This window comes from Anguilla anguilla, chromosome 3, assembly GCF_013347855.1.
Source record: "Anguilla anguilla isolate fAngAng1 chromosome 3, fAngAng1.pri, whole genome shotgun sequence".
Taxonomy (NCBI): domain Eukaryota; kingdom Metazoa; phylum Chordata; class Actinopteri; order Anguilliformes; family Anguillidae; genus Anguilla; species Anguilla anguilla.
In genome coordinates this window covers 44,042,890-44,059,083 of record NC_049203.1, presented here as the reverse complement: position 1 = coordinate 44,059,083, position 16,194 = coordinate 44,042,890, and the positions used below count along the sequence as shown (strand labels likewise).

At 43.9% G+C, this 16,194-nt stretch overlaps 1 protein-coding gene across 3 annotated transcripts in view; it reads left to right on the top strand.

Moving 5' to 3' along the window:
- The window catches only part of crfb2 (cytokine receptor family member b2), a 33,156-nt gene continuing 16,962 nt past the window's right edge, over window positions 1-16,194 (top strand). For 2 of the 3 annotated variants that reach the window (XM_035410090.1, XM_035410089.1), the window contains exons 1-6: window positions 1-120; window positions 1,444-1,567; window positions 2,016-2,051; window positions 2,360-2,520; window positions 3,009-3,160; window positions 3,333-3,480. In XM_035410090.1, the coding sequence (XP_035265981.1) occupies window positions 75-120; window positions 1,444-1,567; window positions 2,016-2,051; window positions 2,360-2,520; window positions 3,009-3,160; window positions 3,333-3,480 (667 nt within the window). In that variant the 5' untranslated portion in view covers window positions 1-74. The remainder of the gene's footprint in view (window positions 121-1,443; window positions 1,568-2,015; window positions 2,052-2,359; window positions 2,521-3,008; window positions 3,161-3,332; window positions 3,481-16,194) is intronic. The other variant, XM_035410091.1, reaches the window with a different exon arrangement.

The following is a 16,194-nucleotide window of genomic DNA, read 5'->3' as shown; positions in this document are numbered from 1 at the left end:
TAAACATAAATCACTATGACTGATGACAAGACTGAAAGCTTCGTGGAAGGACCGTGACTTTAATCCACGGAAATATGTTTTTTAAGTATCTGATTAGCCTCTTATATCTCACACATCGAGGTAAGTGTTTTTTCGGCTTTCATTTGAGTTAGTATCAAACAATGGCTTCTATAGAACTACGTATGTCGCTGTCAAGTAGTGACCTATTATTTTGACACCAAGTAGGCTACAACTTCCTCATTCTTGTAGCCTACTTAATAGGGAAATGCAATAACAAGGCTTTAATAAAAGTTGAGACTGCATAAATGTAGATTAGTAATAGGCTACTATTCCGTTGGAGCGGTTGTTACGCATATTTTAGTTAATGGGTGAACAACATCAAAACAAAAGAAGCCACTGTTTGAGGTGTGTTATATAGCCTACAGTAGTCCGTTCTGTAGGCCCTATGTCTTCCTAACTAAAGTGTATTAGGCTACCGGTATCTGGCTGATTCAGACATAGACCGGCTGCTTCATATTTTCCGCGTTCCGCGTCCGTTGAGAGCAAGCGGCCAAAACCAGACTTCGTTTTTGAAGCTCATTTCCTGGTGTTGTAGTTCCTGGTTGCTCACTAGCGCGACTACGGATGGCTCCAGTATAGGTGTTATCATATTTTTTACAGTCTCTGGTTGAGAGCTCCGGATTTGTACCGCTCGCGCGGTCGCGCACCCGGTCCAATTCATACTACAATTGAGGGTCCGCGTCGGTCTGGCGTTCCACGCATGCGCATTTCCCTATCTACACTCCATTCCAGTTCCATTACCACAGAGCGAATGCGATGATGAGAAAATCTTCGGTTACGCTGACCTATAAAACGCTATTCCAAAAGCAAAATTAGTCACTGAAAAGAATTGTTTTGCCCACCATTTCTTCGTGTGGCATTTGGTTTATTCCTGTATTTGTCCACAATTTTCGTTTGTGCTGTTGTGTTGAAATCACTTGAGTGGCACGTTTTTTCGTTGTGTTATTGGTTTATAATTAGGCCAGGTGACAAAACGAATGTTGACGGTGCTTCCACATTGGCTGTTCAGCCAGTTATTGCGTATGCCACACCGGTCAGTCATTAGCTCAAGAGCTACGATGTGAGAAGATTAGACACAGAACGTCTGAAGGACGTACGCGTACAACCTATTAACGTTAGACCATAACAGGGGAATTATAACGTTTTATTTATTTTAAGTTCCTTATCTAAAAACGTGTGGGTCAAAATAAATCAAATGTGTGTGTAAATAAAATCAACAGCCTTTTAAAATGCATATAAGTAAGAGTAAACAATTTAGAAACATAATTTACCATTGTCTGCATTTTATTTTCCCAAATGGAGGTTCACTTTAACACCTGTTTTAACGCCAAACCAACACAAAATGCCTGCTGAGTTAAACATATTTTGTTGTATATTATTCAGGTACGCTGACGCTGCTGTCACCGCCAGTGAATGTGACTGTAGAGTCAGTGAACTTGCAGAGCGAGCTGAGCTGGAGCTCTGTAACGAATACTGATAATGTTCGGTATACAGTGCAGTACCGAGTGTGAGTACGCCTTCATCCGTCAGCCCAGTAGGGCAGAACATTTGGCAGCACCAACGTTTGTCCACAGTGTTCAAATGGCATATTAGTTTGATTCTGATTTGTTTGCACACGAAAATGATTCATCATTTCAGCCAGAGGAATTATGTAGAATTATGTAGAGCTGAGAGCGTTAAGCTGTCTCAGCTAAGTGATTAGACAAGCTATTAGCCACCACAGACATCTCAACTCTCTCCTGATACCAAAGCTGGTGATAGGGGAAGCGGCCGTGTTCAGAATACACTTCACACAGCGAGCTGATGCAGTTCAAAGACTACAGAGAAAACGAAGCACCAGTAGTTTTAAAATTTTCAAACGATAAACTAAAAACAATTACAGTGAGCACACACCTTGGGTAGTTCCTATGGCATAAGAGCACGAAAAACAAGTTATTTCCACTTTTTTTTTACAGGAATCGTGAGTTATTTGGTAGCAACAAGGGATCAAGGTAAAATAATATTTCCCCTTTTAAAAAAACATTTATGCAGATGGCAAAGGAAGAAAAATTCAGTTGGTTAACAGTAATACATTTATCCTGCAGGCACAAGAATACCAGACTGCTAATTACCGATAATTAACCTGATGTCGCTGGTAGCGGGCTATAAACAGACCTCGATGTGTATTTTGCATCATTAGTTCTTCAGAATTCTGTGTTGGCTGTGTTCTGATGGTGAAGTCCCTGCCATCTCAGTGATGTCACTCTTGTTGAATGTAGCTTGAGGTCATTGCATTTCTTTTTTTTCTTGATAATTGCAGTGACCATGATGATTGGCTGGAAATTCTGAACAACATAACGTCGAGGCGGTGTAACCTGACCTTTGATGTGTTCATTAATGCTACGCTGCGGGTCCGAGCACAGGATGGAAACCAGATCTCACCCTGGAGCCAGTCCAGACCGTTCAAGGCCATAGACCAGAGTAAGGGTCCTTCCTTGTGCTTCTCCTTCAATCGGGCTCCAGAACTCCAGGGGATCTGCCTCCCAGACCTCCGTTTCCTGCTATTTTATTAACATTTTTTGGTTCTCCTCTGATTTTGTTTCAGCTTTCAGAATTTTTCTAGGTTGTTGGTAGTTGTTGTTACTTCTTAAGGTTAATCAGTTAATTGTCCAAGGGGTATCATTGGGGTGAATGTGAATACAGTGATTTAGGTCCTGTGCGTGTGTGAATTGGCTGTTTTCTTTAAAACAACTTCCTGTTCCCTATTTTACGTTTCATGATTTGGCATACCCAGTCATATTTGTAGGCCTGTTCAGTCAGGCCACGATAAAGCTGGTTATTCATGGATCTGATGAATGCAGTAAGTTACAGTACCTGAGGCTTCAGGGGCTGCTGCTAAATGACTAAGTGTCATGTAAACGTGAATGCAGGTGTGAAGGGAGTCTTGTCTCTTGTCCTTCCTCTTTCAGGCCTTTTCGGCCCCCCGAATGTTACACTGTGGCCCAGACCCGAAAAGGGCAGGCTGGATGTTCGCATACGAGACCCCTTTGACAGGAAAGATTTCTTGAACGGACTGAAGTACAGGCCCTACTACAAAAAAGCAACTGATAGCAACTGGACGGTAATTTTCGTATATCTGTGCGTGTGTGTTTGTGTGTGGATTTAGCAGAAAGCATATGCACACACATTTTTCCTCCCTGATTGAATAAAGGAAAAAATGTAAGAAATATCAAATATACTTTTTGCTAATTCACACAATGGCCTGATGATTCTCCCCTGCCCCACCCCGCCAGATACATAGTGACACCTTATCCTCAGCGTCCATTGAAAACTTAGAGGCGGGGCTAAACTACTGTGTGCAAGCTCGCTACGTCTGGCGCGACAAGCTCAGGCCGAACAGTATCCCCAGCACGCCAAAGTGTGCCATCATTTCAGAGTCCGGTAAGAGGGTCACCTCGTTTCTCCTGGGTGTTTTTGGGTTTATAAGCCATGCAAGCCGTAAGGTCTCGTTTTGTGCTCAATGCCTATGTTTTATTTGCCCTTATCATCTTTGTATATATTTGCATTTATTATTTTTAAGTTATTTTCTTCAAATTCTCTCGTATGTTTCTTGCGCTTTTCATCTTTCTCTGCTTCCCCTTTTCTCACTCTGTCCTTGCTGTCTCTATTCCCACTTATATCACCATCCTTTTTTTTTTACCTTTTACATGGTCTCCCAGTCATTTACTGTTGCTCAGGTTGTAGCATACTGTGGGTTGCTGTACTGAGCCTGCAGCTTCACACAAGTGCCTTGCTTATTGTGCTCACATCTCTCTCACTCTCTCCCTCCCTCTCTCCTTCTCTCCCAATCTCCTCCAGAAAATTCAAGAACAATCCGGACTGTGTGGGTCACGGCACTGATAATTGTCCTGACATTTGGGCTCTTACTCATGTGCTTCTTCATGGTCAACAGAAATTACAATAAATTCAAGCAGGCCCTGCAGCCCCCATTGCGGATGCCAGAACACCTGCATAAGGTACAGGGCTCCGAGACTGCCTGTGCCTGATGTGAGGCTGATTTTGTGTGTGTGTGTGTGTGTGTGTGTGTGTCTGTGTGTTTGTGTGTGTGTGTGTGTCTGTGTCTGTCTGTCTGTCTGTCTGTCTGTGACTGTTTGAGTCTTCCTCTAGTCTCACCAGCTACAATACACCGCATTATACTGTACAGTATTCCTAGTCTCTAATGCTATTACAATACTGTACTACTAGTGTTGAAGTACTCTATACTGTCGCATACTGTACTGTAAGGAGAGTTTTCCAGCCCTTGAGAGACTGAATGGTCCCCGATTGCACTGTACCGTCTGTGTCTGTTGGTCATTTCTAGCTACCCTATAATCTTAACCTACTCTGGCTCTACTGCATAACTCTGCCATTCTGTCTCATTACCCCTGCTATTCTCTACTATACTCAGTGTGTTTTGCCCTTCCTCCAGTTCCTGTCTGGGGAAGAACAGTTTCTACAGCCCCCAGTGAGCAGCAGCTCCTGCTCCAGCTCAGAGGAGGAGCCTTTTGACAAAATCTCTCTGGTGACTATCGAAGACCAAGGAGGGGGCGGAGGAGAAATTAACCTCAACACGTAGACGCCCCTGATCCTTAAGTGGAACCACCCTGCCCCGCGCCCCCCCTTCCCCCACTCTCCAGATCCAATCACAGCTCGCTCCTCAGGGCTTCTCGGCCCCCTCCCAGAGTCCCAGGTGGGGGTGGGGGGGGGGGGGGGTGTGGGCTGCGCGCTCTAGTGGAGCCACGGGGAGGGGAGTTAGGGAGCGTACGTCCGCATGGTGTGGTCCTGGGGCTTCGCAGCGCTGGAAAAACATAGGATGCGCAGATGTCGATGCGGGAATCCCTGCTCTCCCCAAACACTACTGAATCGCTTCGTCTGAGATTGGACAGATTGTACAGAGCGTACATGGGCTTGGAAAGTGAACGATGCTGTCTCGGCCGTCATAAAATACCACATCAAAAACGCCTCTCCCGGTGTTTTCGAGGTGCCTCGACTACCGCATTTCTCCTGTGGGAACGGAAAGCAGCATCGACGACTGCTTTCTGGGCGGCGTTCGAAATACATTACAGATCTGCGTTCACACGCACCTATCTCTCAACCGAAAAAATGGCATACAGAGGAAATACCTGGACCCACAAAGAAGTGGAAATATTACAGTTGAGAAGCGAGGAAGAAATTGCCTCTCAACTTTGACCCACACAGATCGTGTACTGCTGCACCCAAATACCAGACACATGCATTTCATTTCTCTCATTTGATTTCTTTTGAAGACATTGAATCTTCTTATTTTTTTGATTTCGTATTCTCTTCGCCCACGCCTACGGTCCGACTCATATGCGCTTTATAGCGCACACAGACACATTGTAAATGCATTGAGAATGCGAAAACGAATAACATAAAAAATGCGACCACTTGCACTTCAAAATGTAACGTTTGATTGTTTGTTTTGCTGGAAATTACAAGAAGATTGCAACGAAAATAAATAAGTAATGTTATAGCTTTGGGCCTACATCAAGTGTGTTACTATGGTAACGGAACGTAAACAATTCATTCACGAGAGTTGAGTTCTACTGTGTGTGAACGGTAAAGACGGCTCGAATACCGCATTACAACTTCTGTGGGGAAGGGAACCTGTTACCGCATCGGAGGCGGCTCAGATGCGGTATTAGCTGTGTGAAAGGGGCTTTAGTAACTCAGAGGGGCTTATGACAAAGGATATCTGTGTCGTGCACCTCCATGTATTGGGTGACTTCTTATGCTCTGTGGATGATCAAGATGCCTCAGTGCTGGAAAGAAATGCTGCAACCAAGTGAAGGAAATACCTTTATTTAATAAGGTATAAAACGGCAGTCTCAAGCAAAGGCATTTTGTTAGGAATGTTTAAAGTGATTTTTACAAATGACGCAATAAATACATTTCTGGTTCCTTCAAGAAAACTCCCCTTTGTCATCAAATTTATTCAGAACTGTGAAATTTGAAACTGAGATTTGTATCATCTCATTGAATCAAATAAAGATGAAAACATTTGAATGAGCAGGACCCTGGAATCCTTGTTCTCTAGAAGTATGTGATCTAAAGACACCTGATTTTCATCTATACGTTTATAGATGTAATATAGTCATTACGTCTATAAAATTTGAAGTCTAACGGGGGGGGTGTCTCGAATCTTGGTCTGATTAATACTTCTCTTAAATTAAGATTTATGTATTTAAATAGCCATTTCAGTTACGGGTCTTGTGTATATGAAACATTTTTTTGGTTCTGTACCACATGATCCGACGTTGTGGCAAACTGAGCAAGCCTAAAGGGTGAAAACAAAAACCTGCACGTACCTCTTCACTCCAGGAAATGGGAACCCCTTGCTTTTCTTTAGTTAATAAAGCCTGAAGCGTAAAGGCTGCTTATTACGCTGCTTATTACAGAGCATTCGGCTGTAAGTACCAGCTGCTACTACAACTTTTTTATTGTTGAATATATAAAGCGATATAGATTTCAGAAATTAGCAATGCTGCTACTGATTATGCGCCACCCAGTGGGGCCACCAGCCAGGCAGCACTAACAAGACCAGATTTGATCCCGGACCGCGGGACCCATCCGCGCACTAGAACGGTGCCTTAACAGGACAGGCTTCCCAGCAACCCCATTTCCTTCTTCATCTGATGTCCCCTTTGCTAGATAACTGGCAAGTTGCTTCCAAAAATTAATTACATAAACAGCGTAATAGTTTTTTTTCTTTTTTTTAAATCCTTTTTTAAAAATCAATTTGGACTATTTTGAACTAAAAACAGCCAATAAGCCTGTTTTCTGGAAGCACTTGACATGGTCACACACATCATCCTGCGCTTCACGTTGATGTCACATCCACAGTACTCTCAGTAAGAAAAAACTCAAATATTAATTCAGCTGATGGCTACGTACTCTTGTTTGAACGTATGGTACTTTGGTTGTTTCCGTCACTGCCATTGTAGATAAGAATGAATGTTGAGTTTTGGCAAACGCATCAGGCAAAGCTTATTATAGCGAGCCAATTATTATTATTAGCTCAAGCCTCAACGAGCATCTCATGGGAGAATTAATGTTCAGGGTTACTCACAAAGGTCTATGAATATTCTCAAGGCTGTGAGTCTGGACTTTTTGACTAACCGTTTAGTGCAGATATCTAAAAGACAGGTCAAGTTGCCTGTTAGCTGGGAATTTGTTTTCAAAACTTAAAATAATTTACTCCCAGTTTTATAGCTTTTTCCATTACAACTCTCAAGATACATTCTTATGATACCTGATCTTTTGATCTTCTACATAGACGTTTTTATGGAGCCAGACTTGCCAAATTTTCACTCAGGCAGAGGTCCAGTAGTATGGAACAGTTCACTACCTTCTCACTTCGTAGTCACTTATTTAATACTTAAAAATATCTAAATCTGTTCCTCTTGAAAGAGTACAGCATAACACAGAATGTTGCACTCCATGTTTCCCTTTAATTTCATTCCGTAAATTGCCATATATATTATTTTATTATTAATAAAATACGCACTAAGCTTTGCTTTTTCTCAGAGTAACAGTGCTGTTGTATGAACATAGCGCAAAAACAATTTTTTTTTTTTTTGGGTTTGACATTTCGGCTGATGCCCTGGGGGCACAGGTGTTAGTTTGAATGGTGGTGGCACATGTCTGAGGTACTTGGCCGGGGGGGGATTGGTCCACAGTGTCAAAAGAAATTGGTCCACTGAAACACCTGCAGTGGCATCCACAAGAACATCTGGCCCCAGAACTCAGTCCATGCAGGTGAGTCCAGGGAGGGGTAAGTTAGATCAACACAAGAGAAGAGGAAGGGAGAAGAGGTTGGAGGAGGGGAGTAGAGGGGCAGAGTGGATGTTGAAAAATCTTGGTAGAGGCAGCTGCTCTAGCCCCACAGGTCCTCTGTCCTCCCAAACTTGTAGATTAGTGTGCTGAAAAACAGGTAGACAGACCTGATTATAAAAACAGAAAAGCTGACGGACAATTGATCTGTTGGCTCTTACACAAAGTGTGTTCATTGTTTGCTTTTCACAATAAGTTATACAGAATCAGCCCCTTTGTATATGCGTCCGTCTGTATATATGATTCAGAGTGTGTGTGCATGCATGCGTGTGTGCATGGGCAAGAGACAGAAGAGGGAGAGAGAGAGGGAGAGAGAGATTGAGTAAGATCACTCACCTGAAAAATATCAAGGCGTTCTGAAAAAACACTGCAAGCCCAGGGTAAACATCCCTCTCTGGGAACAAAAGAAAAAAACATAAAAATGAGTACTTCTGAAACAGGACATACAGATCCCCCCCCCCCCCCTTACCTTCCCCCACCCCCAAACACGTCACCTCCTGAATTTGGAGACTCTGATTGGCTCAGAGTCATGTAAAAGGAAGCTGTGGTCGAAGGGGCTCATCGTCTCTCTGTGATGTTGTGATAAAACACCGGTGAGCAGCAAAATCAGCCTTTGCCCAGCCAAGCAACATGGTTTATGTTTTACAGTGATGCATCTTATGACTCATATTCACATGGAAGCGTATCACTGAAACACCAGGCCTTAACACTCACACCCAGCTTGCCAGATCAAGAAAGAACAACTGAAAAAAAGGACCATTCATATGCGTTATCTTGGATTTATATCCAAACATTCTGTCTACATGTACATGCTGCAACAATGATTTCCATAGTGATTAACCAATGCACATTGCACCTGTCCCTGGAAACAGTAACCAAGTTTGTGCTGTCACAGTTCACAATAGCTTATGTGCTTGTGTAGAAGGCTGTAAGGTGACATTGTCATTAGATATTTTTCCTAAAGCCTACTAAACCAGGACTAATCAGGGGAAACCTCCAAAACATCCCGTGTATCACTGTAAAGAAGGAAGAACTGTCACGACACGGGTAGGGACTCAATCGCAGACCACGGCAGAATTCTCTGTTCAAAACAGTTTATTCAAGGTCAGTTCAAAACAGCAGGCAGAGACAAAATCCAGGGACAGGCAGAGATCAAGCACGGGTAAAGACAAAGCAGGCCGGCAAACAATCCAAAAATCCGTAAGGCGAAATCGAGGTCGGAATAATCGGGCAGAAGTCATACACGCAAAAACTATCATATAAAACAGGATGGGATAACACACAGGAGCAATCTGAGACGAACTGACAAACTAAAGTGAGGCATGCAGTCTTAAATAGGCAGAGGGTAATGAGGGAACAAGGAACAGGTGAGTGGGATAAGGGGTAACAGGTGGGGGGCGGAGTCCAGAGCACATGGTGAAGAAAACAAGCCAACCCACATGTGACAATACACACTGACAGATAGGGGGAGACAAAAAACACAAATTCCATGAGGGAGTACTGACAAGAACAGCCACACTGCTAACCATAGAGAAGGAAACTGAGCAAAACAGCCACAATGCTAACCATAGAGAAGGAAACTGGGCAGTACAGCCACACTGCTAACCATAGAGAAGGAAACTGAGCAGAACAGCCACAGTGCTAACCATAGAGAAGGAAACTGGGCAGTACAGCCACACTGCTAACCATAGAGAAGGAAACTGGGCAGTACAGCCACAGTGCTAACCATAGAGAAGGAAACTGGGCAGTACAGCCACACTGCTAACCATAGAGAAGGAAACTGAGCAGAACAGCCACAGTGCTAACTATAGAGAAGGAAACTGGGCAGTACAGCCACACTGCTAACCATAGAGAAGGAAACTGGGAAACTGTGCAGTGAAGCCAAACTGCTAACCATAGAGAAGGAAACAACAGGACCTGTAATACCAGTCCAGCATGAAATGAGAGAGGACAGCGTGCGAGCAGGCACACAGACTTACTGGGTGCTGAAGATGCAACGTAGGCCCAAAAAAGGATCCACATAGAGGCGATGAGAGAGCCAAAATTCTATTTGAATATTCGTTTTTTATTATTATAACGATTAAATTATAATAAAATATTTCTCCTTAAATTTCCATAATTACTGCCCTGCCATAAAATGTATAGGATACTTTTAGGTGTTTCTGGTTATGTGTGTACTGTCCACAAAGGGGACAGAAGGGCACAAAGACAAAGGAAGGTAACAAGCTGCTTAATGATTTTACATAAATCGCTGATGGATAGTGAAGAAACAAAAAGTAGGGTTGCTTTTTTACTACAGATAACAACTATTATCATGTGTCACAACTGCCTGAAGTATACAAACACCTTGAATATCACACCACAAAACAAAAGCAATCTAGATCATGCACCAACAGTCTCTATCATGCATACAAACCTAACAATTAAATCCTTGTTCTTTATCGACCACACTATTATAATCCTGTAAGACCAACCAAGGGAACAAAATAGGCTACGCAGTGATAAAAAAGGCACTGAAAAACAGTCCGTTTGGCAGCCTGTATTGGCACAATCCACTTAGTGATCATTTTCAAAAAAACAAGACGATCTAGTTGGTTAGAGGCAAGGCAAATGCTGTGCGTTTTATTTATTTATTTATTCATGTTCCTGCTGAGGAAAAAACATGCCTTGCTTGAACATTTGTAGTGGAAATGCAGAGGTATTTCAGTGCTAGCTTTGCAAACAGTTCTCTCACCACAGGAGAGGATGCCATCCCGCTGCCAGTGCTTGCTGTCAATCATCTTATGCGGCAGGACATTAATCTATGGTCATTTTTTAACATTCAAAACCTGATTGGCTATGCACCAGACACACAAACAAAAAGGTAATTCAGATGCCAAAGATAAAGTTTTGAAACAAAGACCTTATTACACTTTTTTGTTATTAATTTTCTTTCCTATTTGAGGGTGATTCGTTCTTACGGTTCATCATCAGATTCACGTTTCCGTCTCTGGTTATTCGGTTTGAAAAAGCCGCCGTTTGCCACTTACCAGTGGAGACTAGCTCTTCAGACTCGTGCTTTGTGTTGTGGGTAGTATTTGCTTCATTTGACTTTGTATATTTGACCCTATTTGGTTTGATTCCGATTCCTGTCCAGCCCTTCTACATTGTTTGCTCAGTGATTTTGCGTGTCTGACCATTCACTCTTGTATTCCATTCTGATTCTTGCCTAGCCCCTCTGCTTTGTTCGCTGATTTGATTTCGTGTGAGACCACTAGCTCGTTCTCGACCTCGACTCTCGTTTTTCCTTCTGCTCACCACATAGCCAATCCAGTTAATGAGTGTGTTCCCAGCTGGACTACAAATCCTTCCATCGGGACACTACTTTGTTATACTTTGTTATTTTTGAAGGTAAGGCTGGGAGGAATTTTAAATCTCTGTTGGGGGTACGCTATTCGGACAATTGCTTCTCAGACTGCAGACTGATTCCCTCAGTAAACCTTCAAGCGCTAGTCAGGCTTTAGTTAGTTCTGGACGGGCAGATAAGGACTGGAGTTACTCATCGGTCTGCAGTACATTTCCTGTACCCACTCCCCAATCATTTCCCTTATCATACAACCTGTTACGGTCTGACCCTGGACCAGGTCATAACAGCTCTTTTATGGGCACAAGATAAGCCTAACAACACCCTCAGACTGGAGGAGGCAGAAACCAGGATGAGTCATGGGGTAAAACAGATGGCCAGGACAAGGTCTGCTCAAAAGGTCCCCCCAGACACCCCTGGGTTAGACCGGAACCTAGCTAAAACCAGTACCTACACTATGCACTGAAAGAAAGCATTAAATAGCTGGGGATGATATGATAAATGAGGTGGAGTGTGAAAAATATCAACTGAAATGCAGGGGATATTGTATGTTATACATAAGCAAGCACACTGAACCATTATGAGATGGTAAAATGAATTCATGACCACATGTATGCATGCAGGGGAAAGTAAAGCATATTTATAGATATGTATGCCTACATAAGTGTTTGGATTACAGAGGGGCCACCACCTTGGACCTCCATAGAAAGGTATCTAGAGAAATGATAGGTACCATCATAAGATTGCGTGGCATCACACAAAACATCTTACTATCACTAGATTATGGTAGAGTATACTATGCAGTTTCTGTTTTCCTGGAAGAGAGGGGCGTCTCTTGGTGGTGGGTGGGGTTACTGTTGTTACAGCCTTATTCCTGGCCACACCTTATTTGGGCATACTAAGGGAATTGTGGAAGGCTTGCTCAGGGTTGCACTTAAGGGGAGTCCAAAGAAACATTAAGGAAGAATCTGCTTAACAGTTCTCCTGGTACCATAGTCATTGCCGTATAGAATAATTTGGTTATGTACTTTATTGGCAAACATGTTTAAGTTCATTTTCTTTAGCCAGCATGTCATCCTGTATTCAGCTGTAGGTACTGAATGTGTTCATATTTGCTCACAGACTTAACCAAAGATTATTTGTATTGACAAACCATCATGTTTCCACCTCATCTTCTATACAGCTTTACAAATAAGTAGAACACAGTTAAACCCACTACAGTTGGTGTGGATGTTCTTAAGTGCAATGGTATCACAGGCACTATTGTATATATACTTTGGTCTCAGAGTCATCCCCCAAATCCTCACTTGGAGCTAGGTACAAGCTGCAAGAGACTTCCGAGTTGCAGCACTAGATTCCTTAAGGGAATCTTAAGTCTTAAGGGACGTCCGACTGCTGCGCCAGATACAGGCTCAAAATTTCTAGCAATAGTTTACAGATCTTAAATGGCTTCAGAGTACTTAATTAGGTGACAAGTTTCAAGATTGAGCCTCTAGCAGCCTATTCTCAGTCAAAGACTTCTGAGGCAAAGCCAGAGGGGGTGCTGGTGCCAGAAATTGACTCCAGGATGCAGGTATGCTGTCAGCACCAAAGCATACACACCGGTTTATCTCTGGGCTTCTCATCTTTCTCTAGCACCATTCAAATCTCTTTCTAACAAAATGTCCTAAACATTCCAGTTACATGTTTCAAAAACGAATGTCAGAGTCAGATAAGCTTGTTTTTCCTTCCTGCAACAAAACCCAAATCATTACATACATTTTAGTGTAGTTCATTACAACAAAAGGGTACATGCACATATGCATGATTACAAACACCTCCATTCCAGAACAAAGAGAAGAGAAGCCTTTTCTTTACCTGTCCGGCCAAAGCAGCCCTCTCCATAGGTATCCCCCCGAACCTGGCCATTGGAAACAGCATTAATCCTGCAACACACACATACACAAGGACTTCAACAGGACTTCTCAACATATTCTGAAACCGCATGTTCTTCCCTAATGCAATAACAATTTGATAACAGTAACTCCAAAATGTGTTCCTCAGCTTCATCTGCTTTGTATGATCTCAAATTCCCCTTGTGCCAAGAGCAACATTTGCCATGTAATCAGCCGATCCAAAGAAGGACTGGCGAACACACAGTACATCTCCACCTGGCCCTGGTGGCACAGATTCCTCATTCTCAAACGGCGGCATTTTGACACAGCTGTGTTTACGAAGGGTTTCAGAAAGAGTGCTTCATCTCCCGACCCCGGACTCAGTCACTCACATGAAGAAGGCCAGCGTGGAGAAGACGCCGCACGTGGAATGCATGGTTCAGCTGATCCTGCGACGGATAAGACACTGCAGCATCTATCATGATCCACTAGCCAGTGACAAACTGAGAGAAAGAGAACGAGAAAGAGAGAATTAGAATTGAAACTTTATTGGCACTATTTCACAACATATATAAGAAATGATGAAAACAGAATCACAACATCATCAGGCACCCCTGTAATGAGAAATAAATAATAATAAAACACAACACTACTGTGTAGGCACTAAAAGTGAAGGTCCAGCCTCCCATCCTCATTGGCATGACACAGGGTCCCATCAATCCCCGACAATAACACCAACTTTGGTACATCATGCACAAGTGAGTGATTCGAAAATACCACCCTCAGCCTCGCTGCCACCAGTCCCCTCAGAACATCACCTGGCTCCACAGACCCTGTCGCCAGCCTTCTATTCTTTCTGCTGAGCCAAGCAGCCAGCTTCGCCTGCGCAAAAATAAAACTGAGCAAGCACACTCTCCCCTTCTCTGACACCTTGTACCTTGCCCCACCAATATACACCTGCCTCGAGAACTGAGTTTCTAGCTCTGCACACCAACCCCTTACTATCCTCTGCAGACCCTCCGACCCACCACACTCAACAAACAAGTGCTCAACTGTTTATGGCTCTCTACAGAACAAGGAACCATCCCCCACAGTTGGATCAAGGTGTGCCACGTGTCATTGTAATGCCCCTCTGAGTAATCCTCCACTGTAGATCAGCAATATGCTTCTCTATAGGAGCCTTATACAGGGACCACCAGCATCCCCTCAGGGAAGAGTCGGGCCATAATTTCCCTGGCCACCCAAATGGTCTGACCCCCCCCCCCCCCCCCCACAAAACAACCAGGAGGTGGACTTTTACTGTCACAATGTGCAGGGCCTTTTTGCTGACTAGTCAAAGTTCCCCAGCTGTAGTGTCTCCAGAGATAGCAGGTACCTCCCCAGAACCAGCCAGCCATCAGCCGCAGCAACAGCCACAGGAGATAACTGCTCCCCAGCCAGTCCTGAATGGCCAGTCTGCAAGGTCTTCTGCAGTGCCCCAGTGAAGAAGGCATGGAAGCGCAGCACGAACCTCCTCTACAACTGCTGCATCAGTCTGAAAGATCACATGCCGGCCACCCAAGCCAGCTCACTCACTGAACTCCTCCTCCACTCACAAGTTCACCCAATTTAGTGACCCAACACCGAGCAGAGCAGTCTGCACACTGACGGACGGCAGCAACCTTACCGGCAGCAGTGGGTCTTGAACACTCCTGCATAACTGAGTGGTAAAATGGCACACACACTGAAAATTCCACCACCCATTGGCTCATCAAAAACAGCTGGTGGTCAAAGCCTAACCCTGCAACCCTCCACAGGGGAAAGCAAGCCAGACCCCTCGAGGTGAGACTGGGGTGGTACAGTAGATGCCTGGCAGTCCACAAAGCCCTGTCTACCCTCCTGCAGAGGGAGATATAGCACCGCTGCTCTGGTCCAGTGCTGCCCTGACCAAAAAAAGTCCATCAATCGTCTCCGAAGTTCCTCAAGTATTACATTACAGGCATTTAGCAGATGCTCTTATCCAGAGCGACTTACACAACTTTTTTTACATAGCATTTTACATTGTGTCCATTTATACAGCTGGATATATACTGAAGCAATTCCGGTTAAGTACCTTGCTCAAGGGTACAACGGCAGTGTCCTTACCCAGGAATCGAACCTGCGACCTTTCGGTTACGAGCCCAGTTCCTTACCCACTGTGCTACACTCCGTAGACCCCAGGGAAGCTCCGGTACGCACAGCCTGTGCCAGAGCACAGAGACAGTTAGGATATTTCAGACCAAGACTCTCCCTCCAAAATGACGAATGTGGAAACAACCACTACCATTTAGACAACTTGGCAATAACCTTGTCAAACATACCCTGCAAGTTCTGCTCCTAAAACTCCTCACTACTAAGGAACAACACCCCCAAAGCATACATCCCACCGTGGGTCCCTCCCACCATAAGCCCAAGTCCACCTCATTATCCCCAACAGTTTGGGTCTCTTGAAGGAAGAGCACATTTAACTTCAGCTGAAACACCTGTAAAATTAAAGCACTCTTCATAAAATTAATTTCCACACCTCCAGCTCTGTTCATTAACAGGAACTGTTTACAAGGCATGAAATAAACAAATGGTTATTGGCAAGTAGTGGAATGCAGAAGAGTGAGCGTATGTGTGTGTGTACAGGGATGGAACACCATTCTCGGTTTCGCAAATGTACTGCTAGGCTTGAGGGCCAGATTAATACCCACAGGGGGAGGGTGTAGAATAGTTACTGGTTCACAAGCTAGTGCATCGTGGGAACGCAAGCAGTTCATCTACCGTGCGCTCTGTGTGGGTGAGGGTAGCACATCATCGTCTAGATGTGCATAAACACCCACCCCAAACTGGTCAAAAATAACAACATTTCAGTTTCAGTTCTGCACGGAATGTTCGACCACAACGCAGCCCTCCATTTAGAGAAATTTCTGAAAAATCATTAATTGTGTCCTCGAAACTGGGTATGAGATGACTGTGGGTAAGTGCTTGTCATAAATTAGTCTGTGCTGAGCTGATAATGCAGTTAAGTTCCCCACCCAGCTC